This window comes from Phaseolus vulgaris, chromosome 9 (assembly GCF_051622355.1).
Source record: "Phaseolus vulgaris cultivar YP4 chromosome 9, ASM5162235v1, whole genome shotgun sequence".
Classification (NCBI taxonomy): domain Eukaryota; kingdom Viridiplantae; phylum Streptophyta; class Magnoliopsida; order Fabales; family Fabaceae; genus Phaseolus; species Phaseolus vulgaris.
In genome coordinates, this window is record NC_143506.1 from 29077482 (window position 1) to 29092888 (window position 15407).

The window sequence follows — 15407 nt, forward strand, 5'->3', positions numbered from 1 at the left end:
TACCTCCCTGCGGCGGAGCTCTTCCGCTTCCTCCACCGTCGTGTCCTCCCCTACACCACCATGGAAATTTAAATTGCTACCAAACTCTGACTCTTCCGATGCACCACCCTCTCTCCCTGCGAAACTACCAAGTTCGTCATCAGAATTAATTCCCCATTTGCCAAATTGCCTTCTTCTAATTTTATTAAGAGGTTCTTCTTCAATAGCTATTTGACAGATAGTCTCATTAACCTTCATGCAATTTGTCCAACGAACATCTCTTGCTACAGGAAATTTAAGTAAGACTCTTGCAAATTTTAGTTCTTCCATCTCCAATGTATCCTTATCAATTTCTACAAGAGATCCTACCATAGTCACAATACTTTCCAAACTATGTCTACTCCACAGATTCAAGGGCAGCCCTCTAATTCGAGCCCAAACAAATTTTTCCGACACCGTAAAGTCTTTCTCCCAAGGGGTAATTGATTCGAAAATTGATTCAAACCACTCTTTATTTTCCTCTATGGTCTTTTTAATCAAATTCACATTTTCTCCCGACAACAATACGCAATTGCCTCCCATGAACCGCACTCGAATAAATTTAAAACCACCCAAGATAAAACTTTCCTTCATATCCCTAGCCATATTTGGTTCCACAGTTTTCCCAATGAAGCAGTTGTCTAACCACTCTAAATGATGCACCTCTGCCTTGAACGCTATGTGATTCTTCGTCCTTTTTTCCCCCTTACCACCTTTCTCCACAGCAGAAGGGTATGTTAACTTTTCCTTCCAAACATTATGACTCCGAGTACCATTAGACTCTACGTTCCACTTCTTCCTTGGTGCACTGTCTCTACTGACTTTTGGTTTGGGAACTACCTTCCTAATGTACCTTGGCTCCCTGTCTCTGTCGAATTTCGGCCGGTTTACCCTTACTTTCCAATAACCAATCCAAACTGAATCCAATCTCCTTTCCAGGTCTACCACATCCACCACACCTTGAAATTTGACAAACCCAAATCTTTGATTTTTGTTATTCTTTCTTCTGGAGATAAACACGTCAACCACTCTTCCCCATCTCTGAAAGACTCTCCACATGTCCTCCTATTGGTATTCAGGAGGAAAAAAAATTAATGCTTGAGTTCTTCATCCCAAAACCCCTCTTCCTCATGACGTGCCACTCCCCATCTCTCTCCATATTGATCATAGTTTTGAATGATCCTCAAATAAAGTAAAGAATTTGTATGAGTCAATTTAATTAGGAAAATTAGGATTGGGGTTCAAGCTTCTCACTCGTCTGTATATTTTCAAAAGATTATAATATTCAATCTTAATTGATATGCACATATAAAAATCATTTATATTGATTCCTCGCATACAAAATTATTATAGAGTCACATAAATATCGATTCCTCGCATATTTGTAAAAAATCCTTATTTTTATAAACAAATGTTATAAAGCGATAACATTTCAAATCTATTCCTTTTTTTATCAGCAATAATTCAACTCTATTCCTAACATTCAAATATGTTAAGAATTATCATTTAGGTTAGATGCTTAGAAGTACTTTTGAGTCAAATCTAAGGATAAAAATCATGAATAATTCAAGCTTTGAGAATAAAATGTCAATACCAATCATCAATCAAGAACTGAATATTATAGATAAATATCACCTCAATACATAAGAAAAAACCTAACTTCACTGGAGTGAACTCGTTTGGACAAGTCTTGGATGAGTTCCTTTGGAGTGATCTTGCTTGGGTGATTTTCCAATGTTCCAAAATTTTCCTTTTGATCTTGTTCTTCAGGTGGCATGAAATGAAAGTGGTGACATGAGATTTCCAAATTAAATATGCACCCAAAGATCAACACAAAGTGCAATGAACCAAAATTATGTAAAATATATGAAATGTAGATTACAAGTTAGGTATTAATGAACTAATAAAAAGTGATCACTCTTCTCAAACTGTCCAACTGGACAATTCAAGATTCAAAACATTTACTGTCGGTACAACCTCCTATTCTTTTTGTAAAATGTTTGAGAAAAATATATTTACAATTGGAGTATTAGACAAATAAATGTATTAAATCTCTAACGCGAAACTAAGCATTCACTACAAGAAAAACGCGAATTATATACAAATTATTACATACGGATTTGATCCGTATGTAAAATTAACATTACATACGGATTAAAATCCGTATGTAAATTTTGACACCATAAAATAAAATTTGCAATTAATGGGATTCAAAACCACGTTGCTTCAGTAACCAGAGAAAATTTAACTACACCAAACAAATTCTTTAGTATTATTATGATTTTTATTATACTTACTATTATTAATAATATTAATAATATTAACAATATTAACAATATTAACAATATTATAAATATTAAAAATAATAACAATATTAAAAATATTAACAATATTAAAAATAATAACAATATTAAAAATATTAACAATATTAATAAATATTAATAATATGAATATAATTTATTTTATTATTATTATTAATTATATTAATATGTATAAATTATATTAATAATAAGTATAATAAAAATGATAATATGACTAAAAAACTTGTTTGGTCTAGTGATTGATGCTTCCTTAGTCACGAGTCCTATCCAGTGTAGATGGCTTCCAACATTAATAAATAAAATAAATAGGCATACACACACCACTAAGAATTCACTAAGTTATCAAAAACAGAGTACACCACAACCAAGAATGATAATCTCAATAAACTCTCATCTTCTTTTTTAAATGATCAGAAAACCGTCTTTATATCGACTTTAAAAGATGGTTAAAACAATTTGACCATTAAATAAAATATGTTAAAAGCATTAAAAACAATTTGAAAATCAGAACGGAATTATGTTAAAATCACTTAATTGATTTTTAAAACAAACTCATTGTTTTCATTTTCTGTGAAAAAATCAACATAAAAAACCAGTTCATTTATCAAAATAACTTACTCATTTTGCTTTACAGAAAAGACAAAAGAAACAAACCACTTTTAAATCCTTTTAAAAACCTTAAATATAATTCAATCGGTTGTCACAATAAATTAACCTTTGAAAAACTTGTTGTAGTCACCAGACTTGAACAAAAACTTTTTTAACTGATTTAAAAACACGAAACAACTAACTAAAATTAACACAAATTTGAAGAACCAAACTTTCAAAAGAGATTTCAAATCATACGAACTTGAATCACAACTAAGGACAAATTACTTAACAACTCAAAATATACCTAACTACACATACAACAATAGATTCTTCAAGTTGGATTTGGAAATCATCAAAGCATCTTGTTCAACAACAGGTGACTGGAGTGCATAGTGGCAAGACTCGACTCGCTATGTCACTCAAAATGCCAAAAACAAAACAAAATGACAGGGGATAAAATGAAAAAAAAATGGATACAATAGAGAGCAATGATTACAACCGATGAAGGCAATGGAGAGCAGAGATAACACGCAACAAAGACAATAGAAAATAAAGAACTGAAAAACAACAACAACAAAGAAAAAAGTGTGAAGAGAGAAGAGTTGGGAAGGACATGCAAATAAGCCCATTGACAATTATTCTTAGATCATAATCATTGTTTATTGAAAATTTTAAACTAGGAGACGATTATCTCAAAAATCATTGTCTATTTTTAATATATGGACTACAACTCTTTAATAAAATTGTTGCCTATATGTTGTGTTTTCTAATAGACGATAATTGTCATTATAACCGTAATTTATATGTTACTTAATTCATAAAATTGCTATCATGTTTTTTTTATACGACAAATAACTCTAAATTGACATCTATAGATGATGTCAAATAGGCTTTTTGCACTAATGGCGGGTAATTTAGTCAAATTTTGTTTTCTACCTGGGTGTAAATGAATGTTGAATGATATCATACTACTCTTACCCTTACATATATAGTACATGCTAACTGTGTATTTATTTAAATTTTCTTTTATTGGTATGCTATGTTTATATAGATTTTTTTAAGTGTAGTTTTATTTTAATTTACAATTAAATTTTGAATAAATATATTATAAAAATCATAATTATTCTAAAACATATTAATATATAAGTCTTATTTAATGAATATTTATATTTGATAAATATAAAAATATATATGAGAAATTATTAATACATCATTTATTTCACACCTCTTCATGATAATTTTTTTTGTGAAAAAATTATTATTATTATTATTATTTCGAAATAGAATCACATCACTAAAAATAATTTGACATATATCGTATATATAGAAAATTGTATATTTTGTATTTGCATTTATAGAAAATATTGTAGCGATTTAATTGTGTGGATTATAACTATAGAGAAAGTCAAAACAACAGCTGAAAATAGTATGAAGAAACAAACTCATGCACGTGTTGATTAAATAGGCATATTAGATTACAATTAATGATTCACTATTGTTTAAGAACCATAATAGTTATAGCCATACCAAAATAGAAATGATAAATCTATGACAAAAAAACTAGTGGTTGATTCAACAGTATGTATATATATATATATATATATAACACAAAATTCCAATCTCTAAATACACATAATTACATATATTAGATATATTCTTATCCAGGCTGATAAAAAAAATAAAAAAAAATCCAGGCTTAAAACAACATTATGAAGAGTTTGATTCTCTTTAGTTTGATTTTTGCTTGCAGTTTTCTTAGAAATGTTGATTCATACAACAATCTCTTTCCATATCAAGCTTTTATAAATTTTGGTGATTCTATAAGTGATACAGGAAATGCTGTAACTCACAAACCATTTCCAGCTAATAGTCCTTATGGTTCAACATATTTTAAACGTCCTTCAGGAAGAATGTCAAATGGAAGATTGATAATAGATTTTCTAGGTACTTTTACTCTCTTTTCTCTTTCTTTAAAACATGACCTAAACACAAGAAACAATATCACAGACTCTATATGTTAGCAATCACACATTCTTAATTGTACTAACCCATGATTATTTTCATTTTTAGCTAAGGCATATGGGTTACCCCTGTTGCCACCATATCTGACTCTAACTAAAGGACAGGACGTGAAGAAAGGAGTAAATTTTGCATATTCTGGTTCAACTGCACTTCCTAAAAGCTTTTTTGATCTAAGAGGAATTGATGTACCAGAAGCTGCTTATTCATTAGGCACTCAACTAGAATGGTTTCATAAGCTAAAGCCCTCCCTTTGTAGAACCAAAATAGGTTTCATCAAACCTCCTTTTAACAATGTTTCTACAAATTATTTGTTTGTTTCCATATAACTAACAATGTTATTCCTTTTTTCATGACAGAATGTGATAATTACTTTAAAAACACATTGGTTCTAGTTGGTGAGATTGGTGGGAATGACATTAATGCAATTATCCCACATAAAAATATTACAGAAATTCGAGAATTTGTTCCACATATTGTTCAAATGATTTCCCATGTCACTTCTGTATGTTGTATCAATTTTATCTTAACTTAAATTTCAATAGTTGAATTAAATTGAAATATGATTGATTAGACTAAATTGAATTTGATTTTTGTTTGTATTGAACAGGAACTAATTAAAGAAGGAGCAGTTCAACTAGTGGTTCCAGGGAACTTTCCAATTGGGTGCAATTCTTATCTTTTGCATACGGTGAATAGTGATAAGAAAGAAGATTATGACAGTTTTGGGTGTTTAAAACCTTACAATGCTGCCATAAAGTACTTTCATGAACACCTTAGAAAGGCTGTAGATACATTGAGACAACAAAACCCACATGTTAACATAACATATTTTGATTATTATGATGCTGCCCTACGTTTATTTCAAGCACCAGAAAAATACGGTGGGTTATTATTTTATTTTCTTTTATTATATGACTAGTAGATGTGGATGTTAAAATTTGGTATAATTAATTCTTATTGTGTTATTTAATTTATGTAATGCAGACTTTATTTTTGGTAAAATCAAGACCTTTGAAGTATGTTGTGGAAAGGGTGATCAATATAATCTTGGTGGAGTTTGTGGAACTGGTGACGCAACTGTTTGTCCAGATCCTTCAAAACATATAAATTGGGATGGATTTCATTTAACCGAAGCATCATACAGGCTAGTAGCAAAAGGTTTAATTGAGGGTCCTTTTGCTAATCCTCCTCTTAAACCTCCTCCTTTCAAGATTCCTCAGGAATGAACCACAAACTTCAAATTAATGAAGATAAAATTTTACTCTATTTTTTAGTATGCAAGCCACACATGTATAGAATGGGTAGAGCATTACTAATTGTATTATGCAATAAAACTCCATCAGTAATTATGGGTAGTGGAAGTGCTTTCTCTGCGCAGCAAAGAGTAGTGGAAGTGTTTTGTATATGCAGGGAAAGATTTTATATGTATATTATCACAGGGTTTTTTTTTATTGAATATAATTTAACTATTTCTTTTATAAAGTTAGAGTATTTCTTAAGTGTTTTATGTATTTTAATTTATTAATTTTTTGTGATAAAAAAAAAATCTACGTTGTATGCTTTCCTTTCCTACTTTATAAAAAGCTTGGAAAACATATTTTATCTAAAGCATATACAATGAGAGAAACTTTTGCTAAGGGAAAACAAAGCTATACAAGTATTATATCCCACGAGTTTAATATGTTTTCAATTTCATACTAGAAGTTTTTAATTTCTCAAATACATAGTTATATAGGTATTTGAGTTAGTTTATTAGGAATTTAAACGAAATAATTTAAATAATTGAAAAAAGAATACTTTTTAGAATAAATTAAACTAATATAAAACATGCTTACACTTTTTGTTATATGGTAGTTTTCTAAGTGATTAGTTATAGTGAATAGTTTTGTTTGCATGAGTTGTGGTCACATTTGATATTTGAAAAGAATAACGGGATATAATCTTCATTTGTATAGCAATTATCATTATTGAAACAATTATATAGTTATAAAAATTACCATTATTACAATAATTATTTATTTGTGATTGTTACTATAATTTGGATATAATCATAAATATTTCCTTTACATATATACATTGTATATTGCGCGTTTAAAATAATTCAGAAGTAATATACTTGAAGGGGGTGTTTTTTTTAGATGATGGACTTTTAATTTTATCTTCCTCATGGGCTTGAATCTCTGCCGAATGAGCTAAGATATCTTGGTTGGACACAAAGAAATATGGGTACCATAAACGGCTATGGCAAGGGCTGGTCGACCTCAATAGCCTTCACTACCTTTTTCTTCTCTAATTTCCCTGGTAACTATGGGAATATGACATGCCAAGGTTTTCTAGTGTGAGCTGGGGTAATGGAAGTCTTCATTTCTTGAGGCTTAAAGGGTGGGGAAGAAGGTTTGGCTTTGTGAAGTTTTTTGAAGTGGGTAATGTAAGCCCGTTGGAGAAGGAGTTGGATCAAATTTATGTAGGGAACATGAAACTCTTTGTCAATATTTCGAAGTATAGAAGAGCGGAAGCTGATCAACCGGTGAGGTACTCACAAGCTATTATGGAACCGTTGGAACACTCATACAGAGGTTTGAAGAATCTTATAGCCTTTGATCGTCGGGAGAAGAAGAGTAAGGAGGTATGGAGAGTAAAGAAAGGGAAGGAGAGGAAGGAATAGAGGGTTAAAAAAGGGAAACAATCCTATGTGGATATTGTGAAAATTTCTTCACAATAGCCAACTTTTATCTTATTAGAATTTCAATTTTTTTATATATATCCCCTTTAAGCCAAAAATTTATTTTTGTTATTATTGCACCCTAACCTTTGATGATATATTTTCCGACCTTTTAGCATGTTTAAGGAAGAAGAACATAGATGCAACAAATATAGAAAAGGGAATGGTTGTTTCCAAATTTTTGAAAGCTCAAAAATTTGAAAATAGGAAGAATTTATTCCTATTGACGAGAAAAAGAAAAAAAAAGAGAAAACAAATTCATGTTGAAAATCATGAAAAGATAGAAAGAAAAATGATGAAAAGGGTGAAGTCAAAAGAAAATGGTGATTAGATAATACATATGTGCTATAATTGGATTGTAGGTATGTTCTTCTTCTTTAAGATGTGCATTTTGTTATCTGAAAAAATCAATATATTTTTTGAAGCCCATCCTCATTATAACCATGTAAAAAAGACCTTATGATTCATGTTTTTAATATGTTTGTGATTTGAAGATGAAATTAAAAGCGACTGTGATTTCTTATGATTCCGTGAAAATAGAGAGAAACACTTACCTGTGAGCATATGAGAAGATATTCTTAGATGAATTGTCATTTATTTGTTTTGATTTGATGCTGGAAGTTGATTGTGTCTATATTTTTCTATATTTGAATTTGGAAGCATCATAAGTTTCTAATTTGATCTGTTGTTTAGTGAATTAAGTTGTTTGCTATTTAAATTCAAATATATTCATTTACTTTTCTTGAGTACAAGCAAAATTCTAAGTTGGGGAGAGTCATAAGTACCTAATTTCCGTAATATTTCATATTTCGTGAAAGCTTCTCCAATCTTCATTCCTTATCTGAATTGCATAAGAAGGGTTGATCAAATCAAATTCTTCTTCTAAGAAAAAAGTTTGTTCTTGTTTTCTCTCAGTAACCTTTTCTTTTCTCCCCCCTTCCTCTGTTTTAACTTTGTTCAAAAATTTATTTAATGAAATCTAGCTCAAGCGAGCCAATCTAGCTTTGGCTAGATCTTTAGGTGTTGTTTTATCTTGGGCGAGCCATTCGAGCTTGATCAAGTTTAGTAATGCACCATTAACTTAATCTGGATAATTTTCCCTAAGTGAAATCTTCTAGCTTGAGCAAGATGCTTCCTTTAAATTTCCCTTCTTTACTTCTTCTTGTGATCCAATCTATAAGTCTTTGCTTTCTTCTTTTTTTTTCTAATGCTTCACATTCATCTGAATTTTACACAAAAATTGGAATTAAATTTCTTCATTTATTTCTTGGTTCAAAATATATAATCGGATTCAATAATTCTCAGATCAAGATAATTTTCTGACATTAAGCAACAATTAAGTTCCACAGTATTAAATTTTCTCAATTAAATACTACACATTGACAAAACATACTTTTGTAAGTTATTCCAATCAAATCTTCTTTTCAAAAAATCATGATGATAAACTTTTAGTAGATACTCACTTTTCTTCACATGATAAAGGAATTTCTTATCTCAAAAATTGGTTTGCTCAATTTTTGGAAAATAATATAAAAATAAGAGCAAACATAAGGAGGAGTCTAGTATAATGAAACACCATTATCAGGACACCAACCCTTAGAATAAAAGGTCACATGAAAAAAATAAGAAACTCGTAGAAGATACAAGGGAATTTCTTAAAATAGGTCAAAAATTTCTCTTTAATATAAAGAACAATCTCCAACTAAAGAAAATCCACAGGAGGAAGTTCAAAATATATACAAACAACCACTAAATTATCCTCAAGAAAAACTAAACACAAAAGAACAGGATAAGTCTCTTTCCTCAATAGAAACACAACTACACTTTGAAAAATCTCTTTCTGAAGCTAAACCAAACTTTGGTATAGTGGTTTCTAAAGTAAAACCTAGGGAAGATGAAGTTTTCGATTCTGAAGAAGAAAAAGAATTAAAAAAAATTTGGTTTGGAGTTGAACCAAACATTTCTTCCTTTAAACACTTTTGTGAGGAATTATTTGAATAAAATCTTTTGTCTTGAGCTTAACCAAATCTAGTTAAAAACCCTTATGAAGATTTCCTTGTAATAACTCAAGAAGATCAAAAGTTTTGACAACTTCATGAGGTAAAACACAAAACACTAAAAATAAAAATAATTGTACTCCATTTTGTTTTCCTATCGGGTAAAGTACATAGACCTTGGAATGTCCTTTCTTATATTCTTATTTTTAATTTTTCTAAACGAATATATGTCTTTTAATTTTTTATTGTTTCTACAGGTTCATCTTTAATCTTGGTGGAGGATAATCACAAAGTACAATGAAAAGGTGACATCTCTAACCCTATTATGGAGTTGAGGACAAATCCTTTTGAAGAGGCACGTGATAGAGGACCATCCTCACTACCCAAGCCATTATACACATAGCTAAGAGCATGGGCCACTTTCAATATCTACAAAAAAAAATCCATGTCTTAGACTGTATAAAATTGTAAAAAGTAGAATATGAGTTTTCTTAGGCCTTGTATTTCTGGTCCATTTCTAGCAAAGCATAGAAATAATCTAGAGAGGTTTTAAACCTTCACTTGAAACTCAAGCAAATGTTCATAGAAAGCTCTCTAGAAAGAGCCTAGGGTTTCCTAAACCCCAACCCTAACTTACCATGCAATTTGGGGTTTGATAGCTTGCTCCACAAGCTATCCTAGCCTATAAATAGGCATTTCTACTCATTTGTAATTAGATTTCGACATTGTATGAATGAAGCTTCTAAAAATTCAGATTCATTCTCTCCTCTTAGTAGTGTTGGCTCAACCCCACTCTAGAAACTAAGTGTTGTCCTAACCTCACTTAGATTCACCATCATAATTCCCATCTCTTTCAAAATTTCTATAATTCTTCATGCTTCCGCAATATCATTCATCATTAGTAAAAGATATTCATATCAAAATGATGAAGAAGAAGATCTACAAATGAATATGCAAGCTAGGATTGCATTAAAATGCTTCAACAATAGGATTTTTATTGGAAGATTGAAACTCAATGAGAGATTGTTGGATTTTATTATTACCCGGTAGATTACACCATGACGAAGCAATCATGTCATGTTAAATGACGAAGAATTGGTGTTAATGTATTTCATTCACAAGAAGGTCATAGTGAACTTGATTTATGTTATGAAAGACCACATGTTGAAGTAGCATGAAAATGTCTATTTATATTTTGAATTACTAAACTAATATAAATTATTAATTATTTAAAATTTAATAATAATTTTAGAAAGTTTAAATATTAAAATTTTAATTTTTAAGTGTATATTTAAAATAAACTTAACATTTAAGAAAATGAATTGATTTATGAAAACAAAATTTAAATAATAAAGGACTTGCAATACTTAATCTCTCAAATAATTTGTTTGAATAATTAAATTAAAAAAATAATGTCTTCATCAATAAACTTGAAGATGTACTTAAAAGCTTATCGTCAAAAAATTTATATTTTCTAAAGTCTTCATCAACAATTATAAATTTAGTTATTGCAATTTTGCATATAAGTTTTTTCTTCTATTAAATTATTTGTTTTTGTCTTTTTTTTTCAACTAGTTGGTTGATTAATAGTCATGGTTTGGAGTGTAATACACTCCTAAATTCCATAACCTTTTATTTATTTATATATATATATATATATTTAATATAATGTTTTTTTTTTCGCAATACCTCTTTTAATTTTATAAGTGTATAATATTTAAAAGATGTGAGTAGATAAACCAAAGGAACATTCTAACAACCTATTATGCTTGTGGAACCCAAGTCATGTATTTTTGTACTATATTATTGACATGACTTTGTAGGACAAGTCTATGTTTATCCACAAGGAAGGAACACGCATCATTCCAATTTTTAAATTTAGACGTGTTCTCAATAATTCAGAATTGAGGTGTTTGACATGGTCAATTCTTTTCTTTTATTTTATTTATATTAAAACGAATGTATCAACCAAAATTCAAAGTCAATTGTAATTAAATGCAAAGAATCACTTTTCCAAAAATTTCTTGTTTATTCTGATCGTGATCACTTACTTTCGCACCATATTTATCTACTCCAAGACCGTCATTAACCCGTTTCTAAACATTTCTCTCTATCCTCTTATCTTCACAAACAACATATGGAATGTCTGTTTTACCCACTTTGCAAACAAAAATGTTAAATCATGTTATTCATTTTTTTCCCCTTTTGAATATTCTGTATCTCTTCATTAAGAATTATAAGGTAATCAAAATTATTCAGAATTCTATATTTTATGAGTCCAGTTTGTATAAATTAAGGGTGATTTTTTTTAAAGTAATGCAAGAATTATTATATTGTTTCTACAATAGTTTTTATAATACTATTTTTTTCTTGTTAGATATCTCATATATTAAAAATTAGAAAATTCATAATATATAAATTAATTTAAAATTCACTTTTTAACATTAAAGTCATCATATAACATCTGAGTTGTCCTGTTTTAATCAATACAAAAGAAATTAAAGTTTAATCCTTACAAAACTTTCCTTATTACAATATTACATCATTTAGACTTAAAAAATATATTACATACTTTAAATATAAGATTCATGTGCAATATGGGTTGGAGATCTCACATCGACTAGAGATTAGAGTCTTTCATTATATATAAGTGGGTGCAAACCTCAACCTTATGAGCCGGTTTTATGGGGTTGAGTTAGGCTTAAAGTCGACTCTTTCTTAATATGGTATCAGAGTCATTTCGAGCCTATCCTAGCGAGTATTTGTTGGGCCTATCGTGCCACCCGCTATCGGGCCGCTATTGGACCATCCATAATATATAGTCCCACGCACGAGTTGGCAGTCTCGGGGTGTGTTGGAGATCCCACATCGATTAGAGATTAGAGTCTTTCATTATATATAAGTGGGTGCAAACCTCAACCTTATGAGCCGGTTTTATGGGGTTGAGTTAGGCTTAAAGTCCACTCTTTCGTAATAATATGCGTAAAGAAAACATTTTCACGTTTTAACTAATTATAGAATGTGTTATTGTGATTTTTAAAAAAAACTTGGGATACCATCTTCTGAAATTGCAAATACAACAACCGTAGGTGGCATCCAAATTCTATCCAGTTATTTTTATTTGCAAAAGATCTTTTACCCCGCTAGAAAGTCATTTTCTTTTACACAAATGTTGATTTAAAAAAGAAATCAAATTTAAATATAACTAAACAATAATTTTTTTTTATAATTATAATTTATAAATATAACTTAATTTGTGTAGAAACCTAGTATTTTGCTTTCTATATTTACATTTTTATCTCTTTTGCTTTTTTTTAAAGATACGTTCAAAAAACACTAAAAAAAATTATTAAATAAAAACTAATTTAAAAAAAAAAATTATTTATTATATTGATTAAATTGGATATTATTTTATAGACTAAATCAATAATTTTTTTAATCTTTAAAATAATATAAATTTAATCAATATAGTAATTAATTATTATTTTCTTAAAATTGATTTTTATTTAATGATCTTTTAGTTAAAAGTTGAAATAAAAAATGTTTAATTTATATAATTGATTAATTAGTTGATGTATGGAGTAATTTTATTATATGTAAATAGTTTCACACAATTTGTTTGATTATTTATAAAGTCAAAGCACATTTTTAAGAAAAAATATTTATAAAAATTGTAAATTATTTAGGTAAATACTTTTCTAAGAATTATAATAAAACAACTAAATAAAAGAAATAGAATATATACGTATATGTTTCTTCAACATACAATACAAGACAATCATGAAATAGAAACCAATTTTTAGAGACCAAAATAATTAGTTGCAATTGTAACTAAATTAGAGACCATTTTAGAAACTAAATAAAAAATTAGTTTCTAAATTAGTTTTTATTATTGTTAAATAGTTTCTAAATTGGTATCTAATTAGCAACCAAAGTTTTAACTACCAATTATTTAGTTTCTAAAACATTGGTTGCTAATTAGATACTAATTTAAAAACTATTTAGCAATAATAGAAACTAATTTAGAACCCAATATTTTTTTAGTTTCTAAAATGATCTCTAATTTAGTTACTAGTGCAACTAATTATTTTGGTATCTAAAAATTGGTTTCTATTTCATGATTTTCTTGTAGTGATAGTGAAATGTGATGGAAGGATAACTAATATTTGAAAACACACCAAAAAAAAAATGGTTTCATGTAAAAGGTAAAGTTGTTGATCTACATCTCGGAGAGATAAATCATTCCCAAATACTAAAAAAATGGTTTCAAATGAAAAGGAGTAAAACTGTTGCTCTACATATGCAAGTTGAAGAGAAAAATAATTCCAAAAAACATGAAACAAAAATTCAAAAGAGGAAGAGACAAAAAAAAATAAATATGAAATAAAAACTAGTTTTAGATAAGAAAAATAAAATTATGACGCTTTACATGTATGTGAAAAAGTGGAATTACATTTGAAAACATGAAAAAAAAAGTGGTTTCATAAATTGTATTTTATCAACTTCATGATCCTTAGGATTTTATTTTATTTTACTTTGATTGTATTTTCTTTTAATTGTAATTTTAGTTGAAGATTTTTGTTGCAATTGAAAACATTCAATCAAGGCTCATGTTAAGATTGATTCTTTGTCTAAATCAGGCAAGAAACATAAGGAAATAAGAAAAAGCATTAACTATGCTTTATTCCTTGAACACTAAGGCAACAAGGCGAGAAAAACATGTGCATCAATAGAGAGCATGATCCTAGGTGCTCCAAGCTTGGTAAACTTTAGTACCATTTTATAAATTTGAAAACATCAAGATGGAGCCAAGTTTGTCTAGATCCTTAACTATAAATAGCTCTTTGTACCATTATTTGGAACATTGAATGAATTGAAATTCTTTAGAATTATTGAAAAACTTGTGAACTCTTTTAGGAGTTTGATCCTCTTTCTTAAGAGTGTCATCTTGAAGTCTTAGTAGTTGAAAGTGGTGATTCAATCTCTCAATTATCTTAACTTTAGTTAAGTGACGTGATTCTTCATATTTTCTTTTCTTTATATTTTAGTTTTTTTGTTTACTTGTATCTTAATTCAATTTGCATATGCTTTTTATTATGGAATATATAACTCAAGCTTACATTGAATGATTAATCCAACTTTAGTTTCATTCATTTTGCCAATTGAATTTAATGAATTGTAAGTGAGGAGACTTTATGGATAAATTAGTAAGAAAATAACTCAATTTCAAAAAATTGTCAAAATATTCGTTACTAATTTAACATTTAATTGCACATTTGTTTTGTTGTTATATTTTGTTCTAACTCATTGTTATAAGTCCTAATGTTTTATGTTGATCTTGGTATTAAAATCTAACTTGTTGAAAGAATTTGAACCATGGTATTGATCATAGTGTTTACATTGGTGCATTGGCTTTTATCATGGTATTAGTTATGGTGTCAATTTAGGTGGTATTCCTGGTGTACATGGGTATGGTGTGTTGTCAGCATCAACTCTAATTCGTGATTTTAATGTAAAATCTAGTTCAATGCTTAAGCGAGATATTCCTTCCATTAAGCGTGATTGGTGCAAAAACTAACTCAACACTTAAGCAATATCTACCTCTCATTAAGTGTTATCTATTGTAATCAACCTAAACTTATCATTTTGGCTCAAACCCACAAGGATTGGACTTAACCTAAATAGGTTAAGGCAAAAGAAAGCACACATAAGAAAAAGTTCATAGAGCCAAAATGT

At 28.8% G+C, this 15407-nt stretch overlaps 1 protein-coding gene across 1 annotated transcript; it reads left to right on the top strand.

Annotated features, from left to right (window-relative positions):
- Positions 1–4553: 4553 nt before the first annotated feature.
- On the top strand, positions 4554–6434 carry LOC137821740 (GDSL esterase/lipase At5g45910). Its single transcript, XM_068626476.2, has 5 exons — positions 4554–4874; positions 5001–5219; positions 5309–5454; positions 5560–5833; positions 5937–6434. The coding sequence occupies exons 1-5, from the start codon at positions 4640–4642 to the stop codon at positions 6176–6178; spliced, it is 1116 nt and encodes a 371-aa protein (XP_068482577.1). The 5' UTR covers positions 4554–4639; the 3' UTR covers positions 6179–6434.
- Positions 6435–15407: the final 8973 nt, after the last annotated feature.